Source organism: Nipponia nippon, unplaced genomic scaffold, assembly GCF_047370975.1.
Source record: "Nipponia nippon isolate SJK-2023a ecotype South Korea unplaced genomic scaffold, ASM4737097v1 scaffold_5, whole genome shotgun sequence".
Taxonomy (NCBI): domain Eukaryota; kingdom Metazoa; phylum Chordata; class Aves; order Pelecaniformes; family Threskiornithidae; genus Nipponia; species Nipponia nippon.
Genome location: NW_028262369.1, coordinates 62,636,522 through 62,663,178, shown reverse-complemented (window position 1 = coordinate 62,663,178; position 26,657 = coordinate 62,636,522). Strand labels below are relative to the sequence as shown.

General features: G+C 39.7%; 1 protein-coding gene across 15 annotated transcripts in view; it reads right to left on the bottom strand.

Annotated features, from left to right (window-relative positions):
* The window catches only part of KANSL1L (KAT8 regulatory NSL complex subunit 1 like), a 67,323-nt gene that overhangs the window by 37,940 nt on the left and 2,726 nt on the right, over positions 1-26,657 (bottom strand). For 5 of the 15 annotated variants that reach the window (XR_015699196.1, XR_015699186.1, XR_015699184.1 and 2 more), the window contains exons 2-6: positions 25,908-25,967; positions 24,983-25,112; positions 21,040-22,157; positions 5,319-5,460; positions 1,196-1,393 (exon numbers count right to left, since the gene is read on the bottom strand). Coding sequence is in view for 2 of the 15 variants with exons in the window: in XM_087734138.1 (XP_087590264.1) it covers positions 1,196-1,393; positions 5,319-5,460; positions 21,040-22,157; positions 24,983-25,112; positions 25,908-25,948 (1,629 nt within the window). In the remaining 13 variants the exon portion in view is untranslated. Of the gene's footprint in view, positions 1-1,195; positions 1,394-5,318; positions 5,461-21,039; positions 22,158-24,982; positions 25,113-25,907; positions 25,968-26,657 lie in introns of those variants that run through there. The other 10 variants (XR_015699189.1, XR_015699191.1, XR_015699192.1 and 7 more) reach the window with 7 other exon arrangements.

Below are 26,657 nucleotides of genomic sequence, written 5' to 3'. Positions count from 1 at the left end.
CAAAGCTTTTTGTCGTAAAGGGAAGAAATCTGATGTAATCTGTGAGATGCGTTACATGAAGAACACCTTTACTTCCAAGTAATTTTCAGATCATCAAAGTTCTTGGACCTCTGTTTGTAGCTACTTAGGGACCAGGAAACACACCACTATTACTCTAATTGTCCAATGTCTTACTGAAAAGTGCATTTAATTCTCCAAGTAATCACTTAAAGAGGAGACATTCACCACATTCTAAAAATGCTCTTTGGTTTACCTTGTGCAATTGCCAGCACTGCGCATATAAATTTCCTGTTTCATTGCTTCCTCACTCCTGTCTGTTGTAGATAAGATCTATCAAACAGGGGAAGCATTTTAAGAACAGGAAAGTATGACTATCAAATAAGAAAAATTGGCACAGAGATTCAGAAACAGGCATTAGTACCTAAAGCTACTTTTACCCCATTTAAAAAACTTGCGTATGACCAAGAATTTACGTACAGCAACATAGAAACATACTAATGCACCATACCGCCTTTGTCAGGTTTGCTTTACGCTAACTGCATAAATTTATCTTGAAAACAAATTTCCTGTATCTCCTTCAGCAAGGTAATCTTACCACATTCTTTATGTACTTTCTAGCAAAAGAAAACCCTGCTGGAGTCTATATCGTATTTCCTGGAATTAACCTTGGAAATGACTGTTTTGAACACCATGAACCGAGACTCCGCTCACAGCTACGCCTACACTATGCCTGTTAAGTACCTGGAATTCCTCAGCTCCTAACTGCAGTCCTATGACGCCTGAAAAGGCAGACCAAGAATTATATTGTGTTGGGGCTTTTTTTTTTGTTTCAAGTGCAACACATCTCCATCTTCAGCTGTACTCTTTCATCTCACATAAGTATTTCCTGAAACAATCTGTAGCAACTCTACATTGAGCCTAACTGTAAAGGAGAGGCAGGTTTGTGGATAGCTATTAGAAGTGGTTATGTGGCCGCTTTGATGGAAACAAAGCGGTAACACAGACATGTCAGAAATAAAAGGTTAATTTGTAAACCTGGTGTATAATGTAGTTATTTAAGCCCTTCAATTCATCAGCACCCACTCTTGGGACAGCAAAATATCTTCCTTTTTGGAAGCCATCACCATGGAACCTGCCCTATTTCTGAAGTAAATCACTTGGCTCCATTGACCGTTCAGTTCTTATTTTACTTTACCTGTTTTTCTATGTTTCGTAAAAGCAGGGTAGGACTGCTGGGTGACATTTCAAAGTCATGCTCCGGCAAAGAATCCTGTCTCTCAACGGCAGCTTGCGAATTCCCTGTGGCGTTTAATAAAGCTTCTTGGTCTGTCAATTGTATTTGCTTCTTCAAAATGTCTTTTGGAAATGGGAATTCTTCTAAGATCACCATCCCCTAGACAACAGCAATTGAACACAGTTGGTTGACAACAGATTAACCCTCCTAAATCATTTTTAAGGGGCAGTCGAATCTGGCACATCCCCCTTAAATCCTCCCAGCAACTCTTTGGAGCACTTAAACTACGTTTTAAATACACTTAACAGCTAAAATATAGAAATAGTAGGTATTTTCATTAATGAAAAGCTGCACCACTTATTCTAGTCCTTATAACAGCAATCACTCTGGTGTTATACCAATGCTTAAACATCTGTGCCAAAATTCAAATCAGAAATTCATACTTATTAGAGCAACTATATGATCATTTGCCCATTGATTTAAGAAGAGGTTTTTCTGTAAGAAGCAACCACCCTTTGATTTGAAGTTGGTTATATAGTCTTTGCAGCCAACAAATTTTGCATAGGCATTTTAAAGTGCTCTATTTTTCTTATTCCTATCCATGTTCTAAGCAAAACATCAAGGTTGTTATTTTTTACGTACCAGAGATAGATACAATTCAAAACAAAAGCCTTTCACAATTTAATAATTGATTTTTTTTTTAAGGTGAGCATTTTTAGAGTTTCATAATTACAGAGGTAACTATCCTAAATACTCCAGCAATCTCATTGCTTTTCAAGACACTCTGCACAAATGTGGTATCAGACACGGTCTATTGTCTAGAATGTCACCTAGTAAGATAAATATAACTTTATATGGTAGGGAAATAACAGAGTTTCATAAACGGAAGTAGGAAAAGAATACCTCCATTGTGTTTTCCACATGACAGATTAGAAAAATAAAAGTGTCAAATACAATTCTAGGTAACATCTCAGTTGGTTTGTTTTAACAACTTAAAATGTTAACCAAAATAATAAGCAAAAATAACTTTGTAACAGTCAAAAATGGTTCCTCAAATAGTCCCTTAATTTGTCATTATCTTGAGCAAATAAATTTAATACTTGGAAGAGGCTATCAAACTTCTGCAGGCTTTTTCCAAAGAGAAAGGGAAAGAATTTACTTCCTTGTAAGTACTGATTGCTACTCAAATATCAAGCAGATATTGAAAGAATGGGACCATTCAACTACACTGCCTCAAATTTTTCTTTCTAGTGAGAATATTCCACTAAAAAGCAAAGGAAGATTCTCATCATGTGAACACAAGGAACCCCTACATTATTTCTTTTAGCAAGACAGACTTCACGTAGGTTATGGCTGTGGAAAATTAAGGAACCTATAGTTTTACTCACACTGTGACTCCTGCCTCAGCAGCAACTTGCCCTAAAACATGAAAGCAAGTCTCAAAGAGACTTCAAAGAGGAGACTAGGAGAAAATGTGAAATTGTCCTGTTCTCATTGTGTCTCTTATTCCCCTGTTTAAGTTATAAATTTAAAGCTGAGAACAAAGATATTCTCTAAAAACAAATGTAGGTGCTTGAAAACTTGCTTTAGTGCCCAAAAGGGGCACAGAGATTCTGAATTTCCATCAAGTCAATACCAGATTTTCCACATCCATTATCAGGTAGTAGCCCATCATCTGTGCTTTTCCATTTACAGCATATGGAAATGAATCCAGACAGTATCGTACTACAATCTGTAGACCAACAGCAGTTACAAAGCAGGCAGTACCTTCAAGGAAATTCAAGTATAGATCTAACTTCTATGTGCCACAACTGAAGGACAAGCTAGCTCAATAGCTTTAGACTCTTTTAGAATTTAGAATCTTTGGATCTTTTTAGTAAAAGAATCATAAGTCATGACCACAGAGAGAGCAAAAGAAATAACCCACTCAAGTCTATAACACAAATTCTGAAGTCAGAGGAATAGAAAGACACATAGGAAAAGTGGTGAAAAGGCACGGGGGGATGTTCCCCTCGCTTCACTGCAATTTCATTTTTTTAAGTTGCAGAATCCTGTTGACAAGCACGAAAAGAGGAAAGCAGAAAAGGAAGGAGAAAACTGACAGACTGTATGAAAAGGGAGAGATGGAATAGGCACAGAAGAAAAGAGGAAGAGTAAAGAATTAGAAGATTAATACTGACTATATAGGAACTGTAAGTTAAATGGGTTCATTTGGGTTTTATGGTTTTCATTATAATATATGGGTTTTATGGTTTTCATTATAATGGGTTCATTCAAAATCAGTAGATTTTGGCAATGAACTCCCTCCTCTCCCCCCTTAAATGGAATTGTTTTGTTTTGCAGATATACTTTTTTTTAAATGGAAGGACTCTCAAAGACCCAGAGCTGCTACTTCTGTGTGCATACAGATGGAGAAGACGCAATGTAGTAGGGCAGGAAACTGCCCACAAGTTAACCATCTCCCTTCCTATTGTGTTATGGTGTTAGAGAAGTGGCTTTTTGCTTGAAATCATTGTTCACCGGCTATAAATCACATTTTTTTCCACTCAAAACACAGGAAAAACACTCTGAAACCATTAAACACAGCATACAAATTCTAATGATATTGTGTAACTACTTTGCAGCCACTAAATGAAAACAAAGAGCTCTTCTATCAGCCCACATGTCCTTCCATAGCTGCTGCACTGGTGTACTGCAAACACATACACAAAACAAAATCACAGATGAAGAAAATACGTGTCTACCTTCACTATGGGACACAATGCAAAATACTGAATACCACTGCTGGTAAAAGGGGCATGAAGTTTGCAAAAAGGAATGTCACTAAAGATCTGCACCAGGAAGATGACTAGGCTCCAAGCCAACATACCACCTAATGTGAAGAAAATGCATGACTAAAAGAATATTCTTTCTCTCATTTCTCTGTTATTTATTTCTCCGTGTTCTGCAGCTCATGAGACCTATGCCACCCTAAAGGCTGATAGCTTTTGGGTGTAACAGTGTGCATGTACCTGGTATTTAGGACAACACTAAAATATGGGCATTCTCACCCTTCACCAACATACAAAATCTCCTTTCGCTTCCGTGGCACAGGGGCAGGACAGACCCTCAAACAAAGGCTCTTCAATATTTTTTAAAGAAAAACCTGACTGGGGAAAAGTTGTGAGCAGGAAAGACAGAGCTGGATGTGAAAAGAAGGGCTCTGAGGGCGAAAGGAGAAGAAAGAATCATTTTTCTTCATGCGCTCAAAGGGATATACTCTCTGGGATAATTTCCCTCTCCTTTTAAAGTCTCATGTTCAGCCACGTAAAGTCTAAAGCATCTTCTGGCTCCTCTCCATCTGTGCTTATCTGACCCCAGCATAGATCAGACAACCTACATGAGGCTCATCAATGGAGAGTCAAAGAGCCCTCCTCTCAAACTATCACACCACCAGAATTATCACAGGGTTTGGCTTCTTACATATGAGAATGACCTGGGGAACCCATTAAATTGATAGATAGATTATTAATGTTTTAGGAATGTGACTTTCCCACTGTCTCGCCAGTTCGATTTACAAAAACTAGTACATGAGTTACACACATTGGAATTTTAGTAATAGTTAATCCTTGACCTGTTCAAAGTGCTGTACAAACATTAACTAGCTAATCCTCAGAATAAACATGCACTGTAAATAACAAAAAAACCCACCCTGAAACCCCACAACACAAAAATGAATAATCAATCACCCCACCTGAAAACCAAATCTTGCCTCTTCTTTAGAGGGAAAAACTAGTGTGATAAATGCAGTACCTTGTGCTGGGCCCCTGAAAGTCACTAACAAAGTCACTAACTATCACAGATGGGAAGGTAAGAGCTCCGGACTCCCAGTCCTGTATTGGTGCCTCTAGGGTACAATACTTTTTAGCTCCTGATGTCTTCTCATTAACCTTTGCAAGCGATAGCCTGCATGGATACAAGAACTCTAGGGCAAAACAAACAACAACAACAACAACAACAACAAACCAAATAAATAAATAAATATTACAAGAAACATTGTCAAAAAATTATTTGAAAAGCCCATTTATGAGCTTACAGACAATACCTTGGTGGCACGTATCTGCCTGTGAAGGTCAGTTAGTTGTTGGATTTTGTATTCTAGTTCTGAAATCTGGGCTTGAAGCCATGTCCAACGGCTGCCAATTCTAGCTCTGTCTGCAAGCCACTTCCATTCAGAAGTATAGCTGCTGTGAAGACAAAATGCTGGTTAGTCCAAAAATAAAGATAACCACATTTGCACAAGAACATTTTTGACAGCTGCTCTGCCTCATGTTGCAAGCATCTCAGTTGCTTTCAGAAGATATCTGATTATACCCATCCAGTTTCACATCAGCTTATTTGTGTAACTACAGAACTTGCCCAAACCGGTATGATCAATGTTCACTGGCTATTCCCAGGCTAAGCTAGTTTTCTGTTCTGTATTATAAAACCCAGAGCAGGAGAAACTACCAAACTGTATCAGTCAATGCAGATTACAGATTTGTAAAGAATTCCAGTAACTCCACCAGCAAGAACCCAAATTCTTACACCATACTTCTTCCCACAAGCTTTCACGAATATCATTTGCTAACAATTGGAATATAGTAAAACACCATCCAGCAATGACCAGCAACATATCAAGTCACTGTCCAAAAAACCAACTAAGTAGTTTAGATTTCTTTTATTCAAGCTATTATATAAATACAGCTGCGTCAGTATAGTATAGTTAGGTCACCTCTTATTGGTGTTTACAAATAGGTGTATTTTATAACACAGAAGATATGCCTCCCAGTACTTATCATTGTGATTAGCTTATTATGCTAAATTCATCATTGGTATCAGCAAACTTTACTCAACCTACATATTGAATAAATGAATTACATAACAGTACCACTCAACAAATAAACTTAACATCCAGTAAGTTTAAGCAGCAGAGACAACACAATGCAATATTTTAGTATGCAACTTCCACTAGTATCCTACCATTACCTGTGTTTATTTATTTAAAGAAAATGATTAGTGTTTTTTCCCACTAAAGTTGTCAAGTAGTTTGCCACAGCTAAATTAAAAGAGCTGTAAAACAAAATCAAACTTCTGGAAAAGAAATATTTTTACTCGTTACTGGGTAACTACCGGATCTAAATTGTGGATGACACTCTATGGTAAGTTTTGCACAGGCAGAATATGTGATCCCCGGTTCCCCAGGCAATGAAGAGTACTGAAGTATCACAAAAGATACAAGTAAAAGCAGAAGCCAGTGAATTGGCGTAAGAACATCACACAACTGCAATTGTTTCATGCAGAATTTTGTGTCAACTAACTCAACAACAAAAGAAAGGTAATACATCACCCTGCAGAAGATGCTAGACATTTCCTGGCATGAGTAGAGAATCACCAAATTTTAGAATCCTGATATTTTCAGGGCAAAGATTATAAAACATAATATAACTCAAAATCTCAGAACTTTCAGTCTACTTTAGCTATGATAAATAGTAAGAAGAGACACAGTCTCTGGTAGGTTACCTCTAAAATACATAATTTCTCCCTTTTTAACATAAATTATCTGCCCACATAATTTACAACCAGCTTAAACTCTCTCCTACACTGACAAAATGAACATATGAAATTAGACAGGAGATTGAAATGTCCTGTTTAAATCCAGATTGTACATACAACCAAATAAAGTAGACTACCATCAAAAAGAAACTCAAAGAATTCTATAAATATATACCATAATAAATTATTTACATTTTATATATTCTATTAGTGATTTTGTCCTAGGAAAAAAGCCATATGAAGTCATCTTGTGAATATCTGTTTTTCTGACAACCCCTTCTTATTTCTCTTTGTTTTCCCATTATCACCAGCACATAGTAAATAGCCCTGGTTACTTATGCCTTAACCAGGTCTTCTTGCCAAGAACATCTCTGGGATTGACAGCTTTTGCACATTTGTGCTTCTGGAAGTCAGAAAATACAGTTTGCAGGGAAAGGGAGGGATCCGAATTCCTAGTTGGCTCAAGTCAGAGTTCAATTAAATAATGTGTTCACACAAGTGTGGTGGCTGGAATAGTTAGGATTTGTCTCAAGACCCTGGGAAGGCAAAAAGCTAGTCCTAAGAAAAGAGCTGCTTAATGAAGCTGTAACAAATCCCTTAATCATTTCAACAAAAAAAAGTTAAATAGGAATAAAGAGGATAACCGAGAAAAACCCAACAGGAGTGCTGAGGTGCTTATTTCTATTCCTTTCTCAAAAGACAAATGAACAACTAAACAACAAAACCCCACAAACCAGGACATTTTTACAAGAAAGCCCAGGTGAAAGAAAATAAATCACACTGACAGAATTACCTCCCAAGCTAGATGCAACAGTCTGGGGAGAAAGGTGAGCTATCCTCAAACAGACCAAGGAGGAAGGGGGAGCAAATAAGAAAAATAAAAAGTGCCCACACAGCTGGGAAACAACAAATGGAATGGAACGGGCCAGAGCTGGTCTTATGTCATATCCACTGTATGAAATCAGCATGTCAGTAACGGAGTCCATAATCAATACCAAACCACTGCAGATAACAGAAGAACAGTTAAATATTGTAACCTTAAGACAAACAAATCATATCCTCTGTATATTACTGTCTTATATATAAAAAAAAAAAATCTCTGCAAAGTTATATCACAAGTTATTTTTCAAAAACGTGTTTGCAGTTCTTTCTTAAACACTATTAAATCTTGAATTAATTGCATTCACTTTAAATATATTACGTATATTTTCACTTCATTCTAAAATACCATGCAAGTATTTCTTAAGGCTTTAAAGTGTAGTATATAATTAAACTAACAGGATTTAATTACACTGTAATAATGATGTCCTTAGGCTGCTCTGTAAGGAAGAGTTTCCATCGAACTAAGCACAAACATTTTAAGCTCACGCCAAAGGAAGCAATTTTAGCTTCTCTCCCCTGCCAGCCCAGGCTGCCCTGTGCCCAGCGCCTGCACAAGTACTTGGGCAGCTACACGGTGAGATGGATTAGAGAGTTGCTCATGGTTAATTTTAACTTTGGAGGCAGGGTGAATGAAGCAAGTTTAAGTCTAGATCCCCCTCCCAGTTTTGATGCCTTGCAGGCAGACAGACGCGCGCTTTTGCACTGCCACAAGGGAAGGGGCCAGAAGCTCAGGGCAAGGCAGCGAGCGCGAGCTCACATTTACAGGATAGGAGATGAGACCACTGCTAAATTCTGTTTCCATCTCTGTCACCCACATTTGTTTGATCTTACATTATTTATTTACCATCTTTGCATCTAAGTCTATTTCTCTACAAACTATTTAGTAAACCTTGTAACTTCTCAGAGGAAGATAAAATCATTATAAGCTATCCTCACACTCCTAAAGTGAGCTGTCTGCATGCAAAGTAGTATGGTCACTCAAGTGACAAATGATAATCTACTATTGCAATTAAAAAAATAAAATTAAAAACATCTGTAAATTTGCTCCTGGGATGTTAGGGAGTACAGCGTAACATTCACTCAGTTAAGAAAGCTGCTTCAAGGTGGCACCAGTGAATTCATTAATTCTGCAAACCCAGAGAAGAAAAAAAAAAAAAAAACACAGTCACAAAGGGTTACAAAAATAACCAGGCGAGTTACGGAAGGAGGAAGTCAGAGCAGGTGCTAAAGTAGAAGCTCCTGCTCTGGTTCTCTGTTGGGAATGAGACAAGAAAAAAAAAGTTTCTGTCTGTCCTGTTTCCTGTGTGCTCCTTTTGCAAGGCAATCTTTACTTGGTTTCCATGCTTTTGACTCTCACATCATACATCCTCCACAGGAATTTCAAATTTGTTCTTCGGCTGGCAACTCAATATAAACCACATTACATTTGCAAAAGTTTCTAATGTTCAGTACTGTCATACAGTGAAATATTAACTTACATATAAACTTACTGCTCTTGCAATGACTCTGAATCTGCAGCTGACCTCCTGCACTCACCCAGGACTATTAGAATTGGAAGAGAACGAAGCCATACTGACTTTGTATGAATAAAATATTTCATTTAAATTTCCCTAGAAAAACATGCTGGAATTGCATCAGAGGCAAAATTTGTTTCCATGTGAGATACTGGCTTGCATTTCCCCTGGTTTGATTAAACTGCAGGAGGTCAACCCTGCAAGAGAAAAAAGAAATGCAGAAGAAACAAGCCACAAGGAGCACAAACACAAATGCAGACAGTCAAAATACGATAAAAAAAAAATATAATTGGGAAGGAGATGCCCAGGCTGTACTGTGTCACCCCAAAGTATGGGAAAGAATTGAGCTGGGGATCGTCAGCACCAGCAGAGGCAGTATACGCATTTCATCAAAGCTACTTGCTTTTGCTGAGACAAAAGAGGCAAGTGAAGAGCACTAAATAATATACTGCTATTCCAGTCAGTACTGAACTTGAACTGAACAAAGCCATGCTCTATGGACAGAACATATGGATGAACCCCTCAGCACTCTCCCTCTCCCCAAAAGAGAAAAGTGAATTGAGAACAAAGCATGCTTCTATGTAACCAAACCAACATTGGAGAATGCAATAGGACTATGAGAAGTATTTCCAGTACCTCCATTATGTCGTGGGTGAGATTTATGTTTTCCCAATAGCTAAAATCAGTCTGTCCCAAAAAACAAAACCAGGCAACCTAACTGAATGCAAAGGGGAACTGCTAACCAAAATAAAATTGCTGTGCTAGACACACTGTTGTTTGGGTCTTGTGGGGGGGGTTGGTTGGTTTTTTTTTTGTTTACAGGGGAGGAGAAGGGGTGGAATTTAAACCTTTCAGGCATATTTTATTTTTATAAGCAAACAAAACAAGAAGACTGAAAAACAGTTCGTAAATAATGAAGGAGAAACACAATGGTGTTTAAAATGCACAAAAAATACAGAACCTGGGACTGACAGTAAGTATCCAGGATGGTTGACTCAAATAGGTATGGTGAGCAGAAGAAAGAGTATTTTAGAGCACGCAGCTCTGTGCCCAAGGCAAGATTCTCCACAAGTATCTTATATCCTGCAAATTAAAAGAAAACTGAGGCCTTCCAGCCTCATAACTCCCAGGGAGAGCAAGTAACATGCCCGTACCGTGACACGTCTGCAGGGACAATGACAGGATGCTTCCTACTGAACAGGAAAGGAGGATGCTTGCAACAGACTCACATCAAAAGTCCAAAACGCAGGTTTGCCAACCCAAAACAGTCTCCTTCCAAAAGGTTTGTTTTAAAGAACACCAACGCTTTCAAGTTACGACATTCTTAAACACGAAGAAGCCAGAGAGCAAGGCACCCATGCAGTGTGGGTGGGAAAAACTTCCCCAATTCCAAAATTCTGCATTAAACATAAGAACCGCAGTTGCTCCTGACATCCCTTCACACTTACGTTTCTGCTCAGTTTCCTAACACGGTGCATTTTGCTCTTTCTGCCAGGCCATGTCCCATTCAGTTTAATCCACATTCTTCTGGCATCCAGTTTTCAGATGATTTAGTCCTAAAGTGACGCCATGATCCTGACCTCAGCCATCCCTGCTGGTTCATCTCCTCCTCTTGCTGGGAACTCCTGGGCTATCAGAGGCCTATTGCAAATCATGAAACACTGAAGCATTTGGGAGCAAGAAGCAGCTCATGAACTGCAGACTAATTACCCCGAGGACAAAGAGTTAATCACCTTCCTTGGTGGAAGTCACTGAAAACACCACCAGAAGTTTATCATTTTGATTGACTCAACTCCGGAAACTGAAAAGCAAAAAATCAGAAAGTTCTCCCGATCTTTAAATCCCATCCAGATATATGACTCATGATGAAATTCATGAGACTTAACACACTGGAAAAAAAATCATACATCCCCCAATTCTCTTGGGAAGCTCACTCAGTTGTACAAAAATACAAAATAGTTCAAAATCACCACATGGCACTCTATCACAAAAGCTTAACAGCACACTAATATGGTGGGGGTCCCCCAGGACCGGAGCTGCAAGCCTGTGAACTTCCTGAACTGCCCCTAATTTTACACCAGCGTTACAGTCAGTTTTCCTGTGACTACACATGGCAATGCTCAAAAAGCAGCTGGCCTGAATATAAGCATTTTCTTGCAAGCCATTAAGGTGAGCATGGGGCTTCTGCTATGTTCTGACAACACGCTGGTGAAATTCAACATGTCCATTTTTCTTCTCTCTGCAGACAGTGACAGTTAATAAGAGATTACCTATGAAAATTAGGAGATAGTATCACATAAAACATTTAGATTAGGTGAATTCAGATATGTAGCGCATCTATTTTAGATAATCTTATCTGGATTTTACTCATGAGATAAAAATGCCCACTCCCAACAAAAACGTCCAACACTTGTAATGACTGAACAAACATGTCCAACCATGAAATGACCCGTAAATGCTTTCTCAAGGACTAATTCTTCCAGCACAAGTACTTAATGTTTGTTTTCAGAATGAACTAACTTCAGTTGCTGTTGAAGTATTAATTTCCCCGGACCAGTTAACTGTTACATGCATAATAGCCACATAATTAAAAAAACAGCAAGTCCAATCTCTTCTATGCATTCCAGAGTGCAAACAAGATTAAAACAAACTGCAACAAATATCGTCCTCTGGTATCATATCCGATCAACACTACACAACAAAACACTATTTACTCTGACAGTTCACTATCACAGCCTTTGCTCAGATCCTGCAGGAGTGCTCGCCGCAGACTGACTGCGGAGAGCAATATGCCACTGTTTTGTAACAACCAGCACCAAACCAAGCTAAGCACTGGAAAAAAAAAAAAAAAAATCAATCAATTAAGGGAAGCTCTCTGGTACTCAAAATTATACTGCAATCTCTGCAAAGATCTGCAATCAGGACATTCTTCTGGAGCTTCCAGGGTTGCTGTCTTCTTTGGTGTTTAACAGAAATTTTTACCTGGCAGAGATTTTCCTCCGAAGCACTACAGAGCTTCAGAACAGATGGGTTACAGTTCTCCCTATCATCTACAGACATCGACAACTGCTTACCACAACAATTTCTGGCACCCACACCTGGTCCCACCATCTCTGACATACTGTTGCCATTTAATACTTTCAGAATTGCATCCAATAAGATATGTTGATAGTAACACATAATACACATCTTACCTTCCCAAACCAAAAACCTTTATCCAGGTCAACATTTCTGCTAAGCCATCAGGCCTGAGGAATTTATGCAGTAACACCTGAAATTATCAACCATAGCTATGATTTTCCCTTGAAGAGAAAATTCACGGTACAGAACTGGGGGGGGGGGGGGGGGGGAGAAGGGATTAAGTAGCAACAGAGTAAGATTTTTCTTCTTCCACAAGTTAAGTTTAGAAGGGACAGTGGGAAGGGGAGAAGAGGAAAATCAATATTCAGGAAAAAAAGGCTGTAGAAGAAAACTGAGAATATAAAAAGGGCAAGTCTCTGCGCGCTTGGATACCCTAGCAAAGGAGAAATTTCATAAGAATTTCACGCTGGAGCTCTATATGCTCCCTCATCTGAGAAATCACATCTTCCAAACTGATGAGATGCCACAGCCAGTACTTGCCTGCTACAGCGTTCCTGCAAAGAATCACACTATTACTACAGGTTTTTTATTAGAAACTGAACTGTTACACTTGCACTGAATTGTTAACTCAATTTAGGGCTCAACAAAAGAAATTAAAAATTCAGCTTCTTAAAGCAGTGTTGTCTGTTACAGTGATGAACTTTTCCAATGGCTGGCTTCACAACCTGGTAGGTGCTTTTCATCTTCAATTCTGTTTGCCTAATTCTTTAGAGCTGTTAATGATAAAAGGCCAAACTGGTTGGCAGAGGTGGGGTCAGTTAGAATATTAACTGCCCAAGAAGTAAAAACCTGCAAAAGGTAAACAACCAGCACTATTTCCTCTTTTAATAAAACAAACAAACAAAAAAAACCCAGTCCAAAATGCGTATCTGCTAATACCTTTTGTTAAAAATATTTTAAAACAGATTTTTAGGATTCTGTTGGCTCCCCCGGCACCCCAGCTTCTTCCACCAAACCTCTGCATGCTGTAGATCAGAACAACTTGGAGCAGAGAAGCAGGCAGTGCTAACATGCAAAGAAAGAAACTACAGGAACACCAGGACTGCCTGGAAACAGCTTCTTTTCTTGCCTTTGAAATGGCACAACATCAATAGACTAACAACAAAACACCAGAAACACAGGCCTAGAAACTTTCTGTATTACACAACTGCTCTTGAAAAAGAAATCAAGAAAGCAGTGCTACGTCTGGATCCCATGCTCAACCTAAGATAGAGCTTACAATATATTCCTTTAAAGGTACGTGCAAATGGAACATTATTACAGCATACGAGCAGCGTATCAATGCTGTCCAGCCCCTGAAGTTGGTCCCAAAATTTGTACATACATTCTTACACGGAATAGGTGGGTATGGTATTCGTGTAACATCTAACTCCAGCTTATAACTAATTTCATTCTAGCTGTATATAGTGTCAGATTTCAACGTAAAAATGGATGAGAAGCATATTCCTTTTTGAGACTTTTTGGATAGACAACTAACAGTTGATCCAGAACTTGCATGCCAGATGCACTGGAAATCATCAGCAGGTTTTCAGTAGTGGAGGGGCTGCAGCCCTGCAGAGCAGGAAAAAACTGCGTGGGCAGGGACTAAGAGGAGACTCAGAAGGGGCTGTGGCTGGTGGGGAAGCCCACGGCAGAGCAATCAGGTGAGAAACGAGGAGCAGCAGCAGCAAAGGTACCACCACACACTGACCTCCACCTCCTGATGCCCCTCACCTCACTGAGGGGAACGTGCCTTGCTGCAAGGTGATGCAAGCAAGTGCGCCCACCAAGTGTGGGGGGGGTGGTGGTGGTGCTGCAGGGACTGCACTAATGGGAGAGCTAGAATGACCCCAAAGCACTCCTCCAGATGGGAGGGCAGTTGGGCAGAGCTGGGACAAGTCCCACTTCAAGCCCTGAGGCCTGGACCCAGCCCACTGGCGGGACCCAAAGGAAGCTGCAGAGGGGCTGTGCTGAGCGTGAAACGCTGATGGGTGTGAGTCCCTAGCAGCGCTGCCACAGGGCAGCCCGAGAGCTACCCCAGCAGGGACCCCGGCACCTGTCCTGGGGACAGGGGACAGCCAGGTACCTCAGAAACCGAGTCCTTGGGGCCCCCCGCAGTTGCTGTAGGCATGCTGTGATTAAGTAACAGAGGAGTAACCAAACAGTATTTGGCTGCCTGCTTTGCAGGGCAGGGATGGAGTTTGTTATGAGGTTAAGCCCTACAGTCTGGTCTGCAGGGACAAGGGGCAGAGAGTGTAACGAACATAGGTTTGAACAGTTGCAACCTTCCTGGTTTGGGTGTTTTGTAAGAACTTGGTGCGAAGTTTCACTGAGTTTTGTTGCTGTCCGGTCCACCACCATGGGCTGGAGGAAGGGGAGTTTATAATGCACATATATTCAAACATGCGTGTTCAGGTTTATTTGTTCTCAGTACCAGAAGGAGTAATTAAAAGTTTGCTAAGTGGAAATTAAATTGATTTAAATTCCCCAACAGAAAACTTTTTCTCACCCACAACAGCTAGGTAAAATGTTTGGATGAAAATAAAATAATTTACAGCTATTTCAGTTTCAATAAAAAAGAGCACAGGTCAATATATTTAAATCCAACATCTAAAGTTACATTCCTAACCCATATTTAGCAGTATGAATGAAAGCCTCTTACAGGAGAGCATTCCTATTTGGGGAAGTCTTTATGCACACTTTTTATTTCACATGAAAAGGAAAGCATTTAAATGATTTCCTGTATCAGGGGCCCACGTACGCTGATTTTCAAAGGCACTAGATGTATCCCTTTTAAGTAGATTCTTATGAAATCAATGTTATCTATAAAATTAAATAATGCTGCCCTCACTCCAAAAGATGTTATACAGTTCGTTGTTGTTTGTAAACAAATCTTTTTAATTACAACAAAACACATTTCACAGCTTAGCAAAATAAAAAAGCTAGCCATAAAACACTGATTAATCAGCAGCTGACATCAAACACCAAACTCATCTTGATCTACCATTTAATTAAGCATGCGAGGTTATCATGTATACACGTGTCTGACTATTAGCTTTTCTATTCTACTATACTATGTTGATTGTGTATTAAACTGTCATTCAGAAGAGTAATGCCAAATTTTTATTTAATATGCATTCAACACCTATGTAACTCAAAAGCTTTGACGTTCCCGGCTCTGAGATTCCCCTGCAGGTTACAACTTGTCAAACCTTCTGTCTTTCATTAAAACCTTTCAGTCTGCTTTCAGCAGCTGCAAAAATATTAATGTAATTACAGGTTAGAAATCAGGATCCTCACTCACAAGAACATTACTCTGGTATTGTGAGAAGGAAGTCTTGCTCAAAAGCAAGTTATTATTGCTGTACATCAGATCTCTAAAGAAAAACAGTAGATTCATATGGGACCCTAAAGAAGTTGTAAATCCATCTTATGGAAATCCAACCAAGTGAGGTTGAATATATTTGAAGTAATACATGTATCCCCAGAGTGAAAACAGAAGGTAATATAAAGCTAGCTTTTCTTTCATTCCCTGGTAACAATTCTCCTCCCACATCCTAGTGACAGGGGCCAAGAATTGAGAGAATGCAATTCATGAAAAAGCAATGTATAAAACATTTTGAGAACAGCATATTATTAGCAGCTATGAATTTATACTTATTCAAAAGCCCTCACATTAATCTTCTATGCTAATAAGACACTTCCCGGACTTGTAAACTAAAAAGGTCTTAAAAACTGGAAACAATTGGGGTTTTGTGCTTAAGAAAAATGGAGAGTAGTATTTAGTCCTGGCAGACTCTCTTCCTCCCCTTCCCAAAACCAGAATTCAGTTCTGATATCAGGTACGAAGAAAAATTACACTTCAGAGTGGAAAACTATGACCTGATCTTGCAAAAACAAACAGCTTCCCCTTATAACGTGGCTCAAAGACATGCAACAAACCCCAGTCCTTAAGCAGTGCCTTCTATAGTGATGCCTGCAGAACTGCATTGATGTTGCTCAATTAGCCATGAGAAAAAATGCTAGGAAAAATGGAAAATAATCTAGAACAAACAGATTAGATCTGGAGATACCAGTCATAATATTTTCTTCCTTCCTGTCTTCTCTCCATCTTACTGCTCCCCACCCCACCAAGTATTTGTTGTAAGAGCAGATTTCCCATCTTCTCTCTTTCCAACTAGCAATCTAAAGGGGGGGGGGGGGGGGAGAGAGAAGAGAAAAAAAAAAAAGAGAAAGATTTCCTATCTCTGCACATTCATTGTAAAAGTTTCCAGGCACAATAAACCCTCTGGGCATGGAAAAATACAACAGTGCTTCTTCGTCAGGCTTGAGGTTGCTGGAGGATAATCAGTAAAACATGTCTTTCAAAAATCAGAGGAAAAGCATGAAAACATTTCAGAAGAAAAAAATCCCACCAAATGATGCAAAAGGACTGTATTCAGATGGCGGAAGGAGGATTGGGGAAACAGGGCACAGGACGGACATCCTTTTTCACCAGTAGACAGAGCTACTTATTTTGCAGAAAAATTTATTATAAGCAGTTTTTCTCTCTAATCAATTAGGTGCATGCATTACTGTTAGATGGAGCGAGGAGCTCTGCCTTCGAAGAACCCCAGCGATGATTCTGGAAGATCATTCACATAGTGCACATAGAAGAAAAACTCCGTACCCTGCAACTTTAAAGGTTTCCCAAACAACCACCTCAGCATCAGACTTCTTTGTGGTACATTGTAAACAACCAGAACTTCTAACCACATCAGGTATACACACAAAATACATGAATAAGGATGTAGAGTTGGTCTGGAAGGATACAGTACTATTTCCCAGGGCAGAGTTGTGCTTTTGAAAAAACTTCAAGCTTACATCCTCCCCCAAGTCACGTTGTTTGAAATCTGTGACCATTTCTGCAGATAATCTTCCATCTTTGTGAACCACAAAGAAGATCCAACAAGTTCCAAGTAAACTCAGCTGGTGAAATACTGGCTATGTTGCATTTCAAGTGGTTGATGTTAGTTGTGAATTCTTGAATTACTTATGCTCAGCTTTGTGATGTCCTCCTTGGGCCCTTCGTCCACTTTCATGGCTAATGCCTAGCAGGGAGCTAGTGAACAGCATCTAACATCTGCCTTTGAGAGAAGTACTACCATATCCCCTGTGTAGTCTCTTGGGAATTTCCTACACCCAAAGGCTAGAATGGTACTACACTACACTACAAATTACTGAGGGAAATGTGGTGCTTTGCCTAAGAAACCTTCCATGAAAACTGACAGGTTAAAGACATTCATGAGCTGACACTAGCAGCAAACTGACAAAATTCCTGAAAAGAGCCAACTGTTCTTTCATATTTCTTTTTAGCAAATACTCAAAGGACCAAATGTATTTTGATTAAGCTCTTGAAATGGGATGAGGCTTTCCAATTACTCTAAGAACTAGGGAAATTCAATAAGTACTGTGAATTGTCAACTAAAGAATTGCCTTCACCAGCAGACCAAGGATCTTTCTTGTCTTGAGGACAGCACCTATGTAATGCACAAGGAATGAACAATGGTCTAATTATCTTATAACAGCTATTTGCAACTAAACAACAAAGGTATTGAAATAGATGGATAAAGACAATCATACTTGAGACAAAGCATTGTGATACAGCTCAGAAGAGCTTATGTCAACACTCATTGGGTAAAACTCTTTTCAGGGTAATGAGAATGAACAGGTTCAAAACGCTAAGAATAGCTCCAGGTTTTTTCCTCCCGTGAAGAACTGGAGCCAGAATCAACTTCTCCCTCCTGATGGGAAACAGACTGTTCTCAGGTAAACACGGTAACTGCAGGTTCCTCTCCCCTTGCACATTGGATTGACACCTCCTCCCTCCCAAAAAAGGATAAAAAGCACTGCAGTCATGACAATGACCAGCCACCAGCATGATTACAGCCTGAAGTTAAATGCAATCAGTATACTGTGACAGAGGCAAACCCAAAACATTTTCCCATTCATCACTGCATTAATAGAACCTTTTACCATCTACAGTTAAGTATTATGAAGAATATCACAGAGGAAGAATCTTTCCAGGTCAGTAAAAGTCTTCACTGTGGAAAAATAAGTCACAGGCGAGGAAACAAGTATTCTCTCACCCACATGATCACATTATTTCTGGAAAGCACTAAGAGTCAATTCCCTAGGAGAGAAAGGCATTTCAGAGAATGTAAATCCACCTAGCAGAAATAAAAATGGATGTTAACTTTGTTTCTTTTGTCCAGGTGAAAGGCAATCTGAAGAACCTTAAAATGGTAAAGCTCAGAAAACAGCACATCTCAGCAGCTGCACTGGTGAATAACTGATTTACCTTTGTCACCTAAAAGAAAAAGTGCAGCCTTTTAGCCACAAAGACAAATCTTAGGAAAGTTGGAGAAGTGAAGAAAAACCATTCCAAGCTGAAGATAATGATAAATTTAAATAAGAGGCAGCCTGTCTTCACTGCAGTGTTAACTCAAATATTGCCTCAGCCCGTGCACACAGGCAAGAGTCTTCTGCTTAAATTAGGTAGTACTTCAACTCTGGGCTTGCTGGCCCAGCAGCACAGTTCAAACACCAGTGATTCTTCCACTGCCAACGCAGCAAGGCATTAGTTAATGCACATTGCTAACCTCGTCACCGCTGCTGCTTGACTGCTGTTCAGCAGTAAGAACATAAAAAAGGGAGGAAAAAAAACCAACCCACAAATAAAGAGTTGCACTGAGTCTGACTGTAGACGATCTACCCAGTCTCTTGCCTCTTAGCAGTGGCCAAGATAACAGTCTTACAATAGGGCAGGCATGGAGGGAGCAGTGCTTCTCCAGAACACTCCCTCAGCTGCCAGTAACAGCAGCTCGGAGATTTCCTGAGCCAAAGGTGGTGTCTTTGTACTTAATAATCCTCTGTAGATTTTTTCGTCAGTGCAACAAAACAAACTGAGTAAGCCTTAAGTGGAAAGATAACTTAAGGAATTCAAAAGCCACAAGAAGAAATAAAGGTAAAGGACTAGCAGGCAGAGTTAGAAACTCGACTGTCCCTGGCAAGAAGAAAAAAAAGAAAACCCTCGCACAGAACTTCAGTCCAAGTTCTACATTATCCAGTACCCTTCAAAATCAAGAGTTTCTCATCAGTTTTTCTTTTTCAGTTCATGTAATCACAAGGTAAGAAACCTAGAGGCAGAGCTATTACTCAGAAGCTCAAACATATCAGCTAGGAGAAGAATGCAGATTCTCCTACACTGGCAAGAGCCAAAAACGCTGTTTTTTCATTAAAATATTTCAGAAGGAGAATAATTCTTTTGCAAACGTAAATATTTAAGGTGAATCTAACTTAGTTGGCAAGTCATTATGCTTTGGTTGGACTTTATTACAGTATTGACCATTCTGACAATACATAAAAGAAAACTAGTTTTTACTTCGCACTTTTTCTCCACTCTGTTTTCCAGACCTACAGAGTTTAACAAAACACAGCAGTGATTTCAGACAACCATGCTACGCTGATAAACATGTAACAGGGCACTGCTCTTCTCCAATTTAAGATGAAGCTTTCTTGATTTCTTCTGAACATTATACTTTTCAATAAACAGACTGAGAAATATATGTTTTTAAGTATTTATTTTTCGTCAAACACCAGTGTCACTCTTAATGCTTTCCAGACACTCCCTAACAGTAGAGAGTATAAGAGATCAGGAAACACAAAACCAGTCCTGACTTCAACTGCTAGAAATGCAGGTGCCATGAAGCTCCTACCAAGCTGCTGCATTTATGTGAAGCTGTATTCTGTGTGCCACTGTCCTGACTATCACATCCTAACAGACCTTAAGACATCCTCTGTTCTCTCCAGCTATAGGAAGGGGAAAAAGCAGCCGTCCTTTCATCACTTTCTATAATTATTGACCAAACAGATTGTGTTAATAGTGTAGCAAGGTAGGGAAAAAAAAACAAGGGAAAAAAAACACCCAGGCTGTACCACCATCAGGGAACAATTTTACTATCTACTTCTCCTCCCACCACTGGGGTAGGATTTCCAAAGCCACAATAATTTGTATTGACAGGATCCCTGTCAATTCAAGACAGTATTAGTTAACAATACTAATTTCCATCTAGTTCTTCTTGAAAAAGATACCAGCAACAATAAAAACATCACTGCTAGCTTCATTCACAGTAGCAGAACAACTTCAGTAAGCAAATTAACATTTTTTAAAATCAAAGAACCAATCTTTTTCAATATACAACTCCCAAATAGTGGACGGCTTGACACCTGCATCAGATGATCATTTTTACTCTTTATCACATCGTAATAGATTTCAAGATCCTAACATTGACTAGTTCTTAATAACTCCAGAATAAAATGAAAATTATTTTCATACTGGCCAAAAATATCATTTACAGCACTGCTATCACTATTTTATTTACAGCACCATCTGAGTATTGAATAATTAGCAGTACTAATGTAATGCAAAGTGATAGAGTGCAGTACAAAATCTACAGTCTCGTAAAGTAACGGTTCCTTAAACGCTGTCATTGGAAGTTCTTATTTTCTGTCTGGCCTCTGCCAAACCTAGCTCACACAGGCAGCCCTGCTGATTTCAGTAGGACTATCTGTTGAGTGAGGTTACTCACACAAGAAGGAATCTGCAGGTCTAGACCCTTCCATCTTGATTTATAAGCATGAAGCACATGAGTCTAGCAGGAATTTAACACTTACGCTTCCACAGTTGTTCTTACAGTCTGTTCCTCACCATCTTCATCTGAGCTGCTACATGTTGCATCAGAGTCCAGATCCTTCTCCACGCGAGACAGCAGCCCTCCAGTAGAAAGTGCAAAGCCCCGGATTTCACCTGGTGCAACGCTAACTCCATTCTGTACATCCGTACTCGAACTACTCTCCAAAGTACTGGCATTGTTGTCTGACCAACCTTCAGTGCACCTGAGGGAGCTACTGCTCAAAAATCTGGTTGGCTCATGGAAAACCTTCATTCTTTGTAGCTGATGTTTCACGAAGCACTTCAGCTGCTGATCACAGTGTTTGATAACATGCTTTGCCAGGAGCATTTGTAAACGTTTCTGAGTTCTTTTGGCACGACTGATTTCCATTTGTTGCTTAGTGACACACTGGAGTAAGCGAGCATACACCTCCTCCGGGGTACAGCTCAAAATCCCTTCTGAAGGCCCGTGAAGAATTTGGTGTAATAAATCCCCTTTTATTGTTTCAGTGCAGACTTCCAAAGCCCTACCCAAAAAACCATTCTTCTTGTACCATTTCCCATTTAAAAGCTGCAATTCTTCTGTGTTACTGGATTCAGTTATATTTGAATCCGAAAGTCTCTGCGTTTTTGCCAAATTCGGAGATGTGGTCTCTGAAAATGTTTCCCCTTTGACCTGTTCCTCAGGTTCTGAAAGACTAATCTGACCAAATGATGTGTCAGCACCATTATGTAATGCATTTCTCATCTTGGAGCAGTCGGGCTCTCCCACTTTCATTTGCTTACCAGTTTTGTTGCTAAACGCAGAATTTTTACTCATTAACAAGACAGACTGATAGCGCTTGGACGATGGTGGAGAACCAAAATGCTGCACACTGAAGATATCATTCCTGAGGTTGGGCTCAGCAGCGGGGAACCCCAGGACTGAGCAAGTAATCTGTGCGATGGAGTCCTCTTTTATCTTCTCTTCCACTGCTCTGGAATTTTCCATGCACAAAGCTGTATCAGACTCCATAGCTCTAGAGGACAAAGAAGGTGACAAGTGGATACCATGACCTTTTGTTGCTGCCTCTCTGAGGGCTGGTGTCATTATAGCTACGGTAGGTAGTTTACAGCAAACCTGAAAATAACATGGGCCGTGTAAATTTTCTCATTTTCATGACAAGGTACAAATACAACAACTGTCAGATATTTCATTCTTTCAACATTTCAACATTATTCAAAGATTCCATAAAAAAAAGACATTATCTAAAGAACACAGATAGACTACACTCCCTCCCAAGTCAAACAGGAACACTCTGTTTTTTCTTTATTTCATTGAGAGGTTGTTCCACGTGCAATAAAAGCCTTTACTTCTCAGGGGAGTAAGTGTTCATACCTCATTGCATTTCTGATCCTATCAGCCTGAGAAATAAGACTCACAAAGTTCAAGACTGTCATCTAACCTTGCCCGAACTGAAAAACATGACCATAAGCCATGTGACTGGAAGGATGCATTTTAAAATATTTGTGCAAGTGCATGTATATGCACACACACAGAAATGTACATCTATACACACAGAGATGTACATCTAGACATTCCCACCCCAGAACTCTGGCTGGATTTTATTTTAATCTGCTCTAGAGATAAGTTAGTTTTGAGTTGTATTTGGTTTTCGTTCAAGTATTTTTTTCTATACTTAAATGAGTCAACATCAACAGTATCACAGAAATGGGAGCTATGCAGCTACCTATTACAAGTTGAGCAAAGCAGAACACCTACCACATGATGAAACACTCTGAAATAAACTCAGAGGCACTATTGGGAGAAATAGATTTAATGTAAATCTTATAAAGCAAGCATTTGATTAATTAATTTATTACATATTCTCACAAATACATTGTAGAAACCAATCATCAAGGCTAATGCTTTAAAAACAGAGAACTGTAAGTTCTAAATGTTTCCTAAAAAAACCAAAACAAAAAAATCTTTTCTGTGCCTTTGTATCCAGTTCGTCTTTATTCATCAGGCACTGCCTGCCTAATACAAACACAATATTCTTTGATAACAATTTGAGTAAAGGCAGTTTTCCTTTACAAATCCTTTTGCCTGTCGCTTGCCATAGCTTAGACGAAGGGTTCCCAAACTTTGCGATCAAGAGACCAGTGCCAACGTTCACCTCTTCTTGTCAGCAGCTATGCTGCCATGTCATAGTGTATCTATTCCACAGCCTACAGAGCAGGAATCACTGCCTTACACTGTACTTTCAGCTTTGTTTAGGAGATGGTTAAATAAACCCAGCAAAAGATTTAATTGAACATAGCCTGCAGAAGCCTGAAAGATAAGCTAGTCAGTTCTTCATATAAGAAGCTAGAGACAAAACCAGAAACAATGAGAGTAGTAACAAAAGTGAGTGTAGCACAGTACTTCCACAGTAAATTCTCTGTTTAACTGGTGTGCTAGTTGAGCAGCATTTCCATTGCCCTCCTTTTAATGTCTTCAGTTTCTTTGATCTCCACAGCAACTGCCTAGCTCAGCAATTTTCAATGCACAGATCCCATAAGGGGTCAATGATTCCGAGACTGCCACGTATGGATCTTAAGAAAAGCAAATTCCCTGTCTGAAGCCTTAGCTTGTTTGTAACTACAGGTTTTACACTGAAGGTGCAAACATTAAAGGGAGATATGGAAATCTAAGGAGTCGAGAAGTACCAGTCTGGATACTTTCTCCTTAACCCTCAAAACATGAAGAAAAACATAAAGAGCCACATGTTCCAGGACTGCCTTAACACCCTCCATATGCTTTATTCACTTTTCATTGCCCCACGTACACTTCAACCATGAAGTTTTCACCCAGCATCACAGGGACCATGTTTGGTGGTCCTAATGCTAATCCTGAATGATACTATTAAAATCCCCGGTATTTTAACCTTTATCAACAAGCCAATAACTTCAGACTATAAAGGAATTCAGCACAAAGTCCTCCCCTGTGGACAGTCATTCAGTAAGAGCCCCATTACCAGGATGGGACAGGGCAATGCACTGATGAGAGCTGGAGCCCCGAATCACAAAGGCTCTGGAGACTCAGCAATGCTCTCAGCACCTGGCTGACTCGTGGCTTTACATCTTCCCGCTCTTGTAAGAGCTAGCGGGGACAAGGATTTTTAAATCCAAAGGAGTACAGATTCAGACACCTATGCCCCCCCCCGCCCCCCCCCCCCCCCCCCCAGCATATGGCAAATAACTATAATAAGTCAAAGTGATTTAGCATGGCTAAAACATAAGGGGGAGAGAACCAAAGCCCACGCTTGTCTGTGGGGTTACTATGAACTCAAGGAAGTCCCCATATTAGATCTGTCCCTGGGAACTCCAAGAAGCTCTCTCAGAAGAACGCTGTCAGCCTGATACCTACATACACTGGGCAATGAGTTGACAGCTGTTTCAACTTTACCATCTACCTTCCTTAGCCTGAGTGGTTTAACAGCCATAGATTGCTACTCCTGAAAGACAGGAAACGTCCACACACAGCAGAGCTGCTGCTCAAGCAAACAAGAAGTTTGGAGACGTGTATCTCATACCTATACAAAGATTGAGGCTATTCAAGAACTGTGAGCACAAAATTTTCCAAGCACTGTGTTTTAACTTGATAATATTCCCTCAAATACTACATACCCTTCTGGTACAGTTTCAAATTTCCTAAATTGCAATGAATACCATTAGCAAATTATTTTAAGGGGTTGTTTTTTTTTTTTTTGAGTTTGGGGAACTTTTTTCCCCCCTCTTTTAGGGGAAAGAGGGGAAGAAATCAAAGCAGCCTCAAACTGAACCACAACCATTAAACTAAAGACCACCGACAAACCACTAACTACTTAGGAGTTCCTGACAGAAGATGCTTAAGTTACAATATAGCTAAAAAAAATAAATAAAATGCTTTTTAAGAGAGAAATCACTCAATTAACCCCTTACCCAGCAACTTGCAAACTTCACACGATGTTTCTGCCCTGAAGACAGTCGTGTGAGACACTTCAGGTGTGTACCTCTCATTTCAGCGACTTTATAAAGCTGGTACTGTCCCAGTCTCCAGTCCTTGACATTTCTCCAAGAAGTTCACACACACACAAAAAGTCATTGGTATATGAGCAAAACAAAATATCAGCTGCAAAAAAACTAAAACCAAATTTTAGTACAAGTACTTGGCTCAACGAGAATTGAACAATTTTCATTTTGACACATTTTACTTCATTTTGGCAGAAAGAGGCAAAAATAATTTCACTCCACCCTTATTGGAAGTGAGTTTCTAGAGCCAAGTCTATTATCTTCTGGGGGGGAAAAAGTGCAGAGGGAGGGAAGACAAGTACTGCAACATGGTATTCAGGAAGAGTCTGTATTTTCTTTCTGGGAAAAGCTTTTTTGTCCTAGGTAAACCATTTCAAGGATTTTTTCCGTTGTGTACTACTTGAGGTTTTGAAACCAGAACAGCTGAAATGCTACTAAGCTGGCAAACAGTTTGCTTTTCATGTGCTGAATACGCACTCCACTTGAAAGACTAAAAAGTATTGCAAAAAGAAAAGCTGACGTAGAATAAGTACCAGGGAAGGGAAGAAACAAGTACCAGACATGCACAGTACAGCAACTGATATTTAAAGTGACTTTATGCTTATCCTCCCCTAATGCCTTAATTACCCAGGAGGATACAGCCGGGAACTGCAGTTTACCACAGCCCAAGCGCTCCCCCGACCTGCACCCTGCTGCCTCCTCTCCCCACAGCTATGGGTCCCTAATCCCCCAACGACCCCTGCTCCTCTACAGCTCCTCTCCCCGCTGCTGCCTCTGCTTATTTCTTAGTCCTTACTCAACATTTCCGTGTTATACCCTTCTCTACCAGGCTTACCTCAATCGAATTTGTCTAAATCCTGAAACTAGTGTCTTCATGTTGGTAATTAGCAGCACCCTATTAAAATAAACACAACAAAACCCAATCACAAACCTGCCTGCACACAGGATGGCATTCCCTTCCCAGCTTTTGTTCATAGTCCTTTCACTTTTTGCCTCTTTCCCCCGCCTTGCATAAGACTATCACTTTTGTTACACAACACTGCAGACAATGTTTTGGGGGATTTTTGCTTGGGAGGAGGATTGCTTTGTCTTTTAGTGGGTTTTTTGTTTGTGATCTTTTCGTTTTCAATGACAATAAAGCTCCATTTGCACAAGGGTTTGTAAGGCTCCTCTGTACCAGCCTTCTCTCCTTGTAAATTGAGTTGTCTTTTGTCATCCCAAACACCTGAAACTTTCTTGTTAATAATGAGAGTCCTGGAGACCAGGAGAAGATTTTTACTTTTTTTTTTTTTTTTTTTGCTTTTAAATTCAGGGGCCTACAAATAACAGTTCAAATTAATACAGCTGTTTCCAGTTTCTTCACAGATTAACAGTGTTTCAGATAAGCAAACTTCCAATGTTTATTCCTTGTCTAGAAGGCATTTCAAAAGCAAAGTGAAGTCCCGAGCAGCAGACAGCATCTGGTGAAACACCCAAAATTAAGTTCAACAAGAATGTTCAAAAACAGTCTTTCACACTGACAAGAGCTGCTTTAAGGCCTCTTAAGAGAAAACCTGCAGAAGAGATGGCAGCTACATGAGCAACC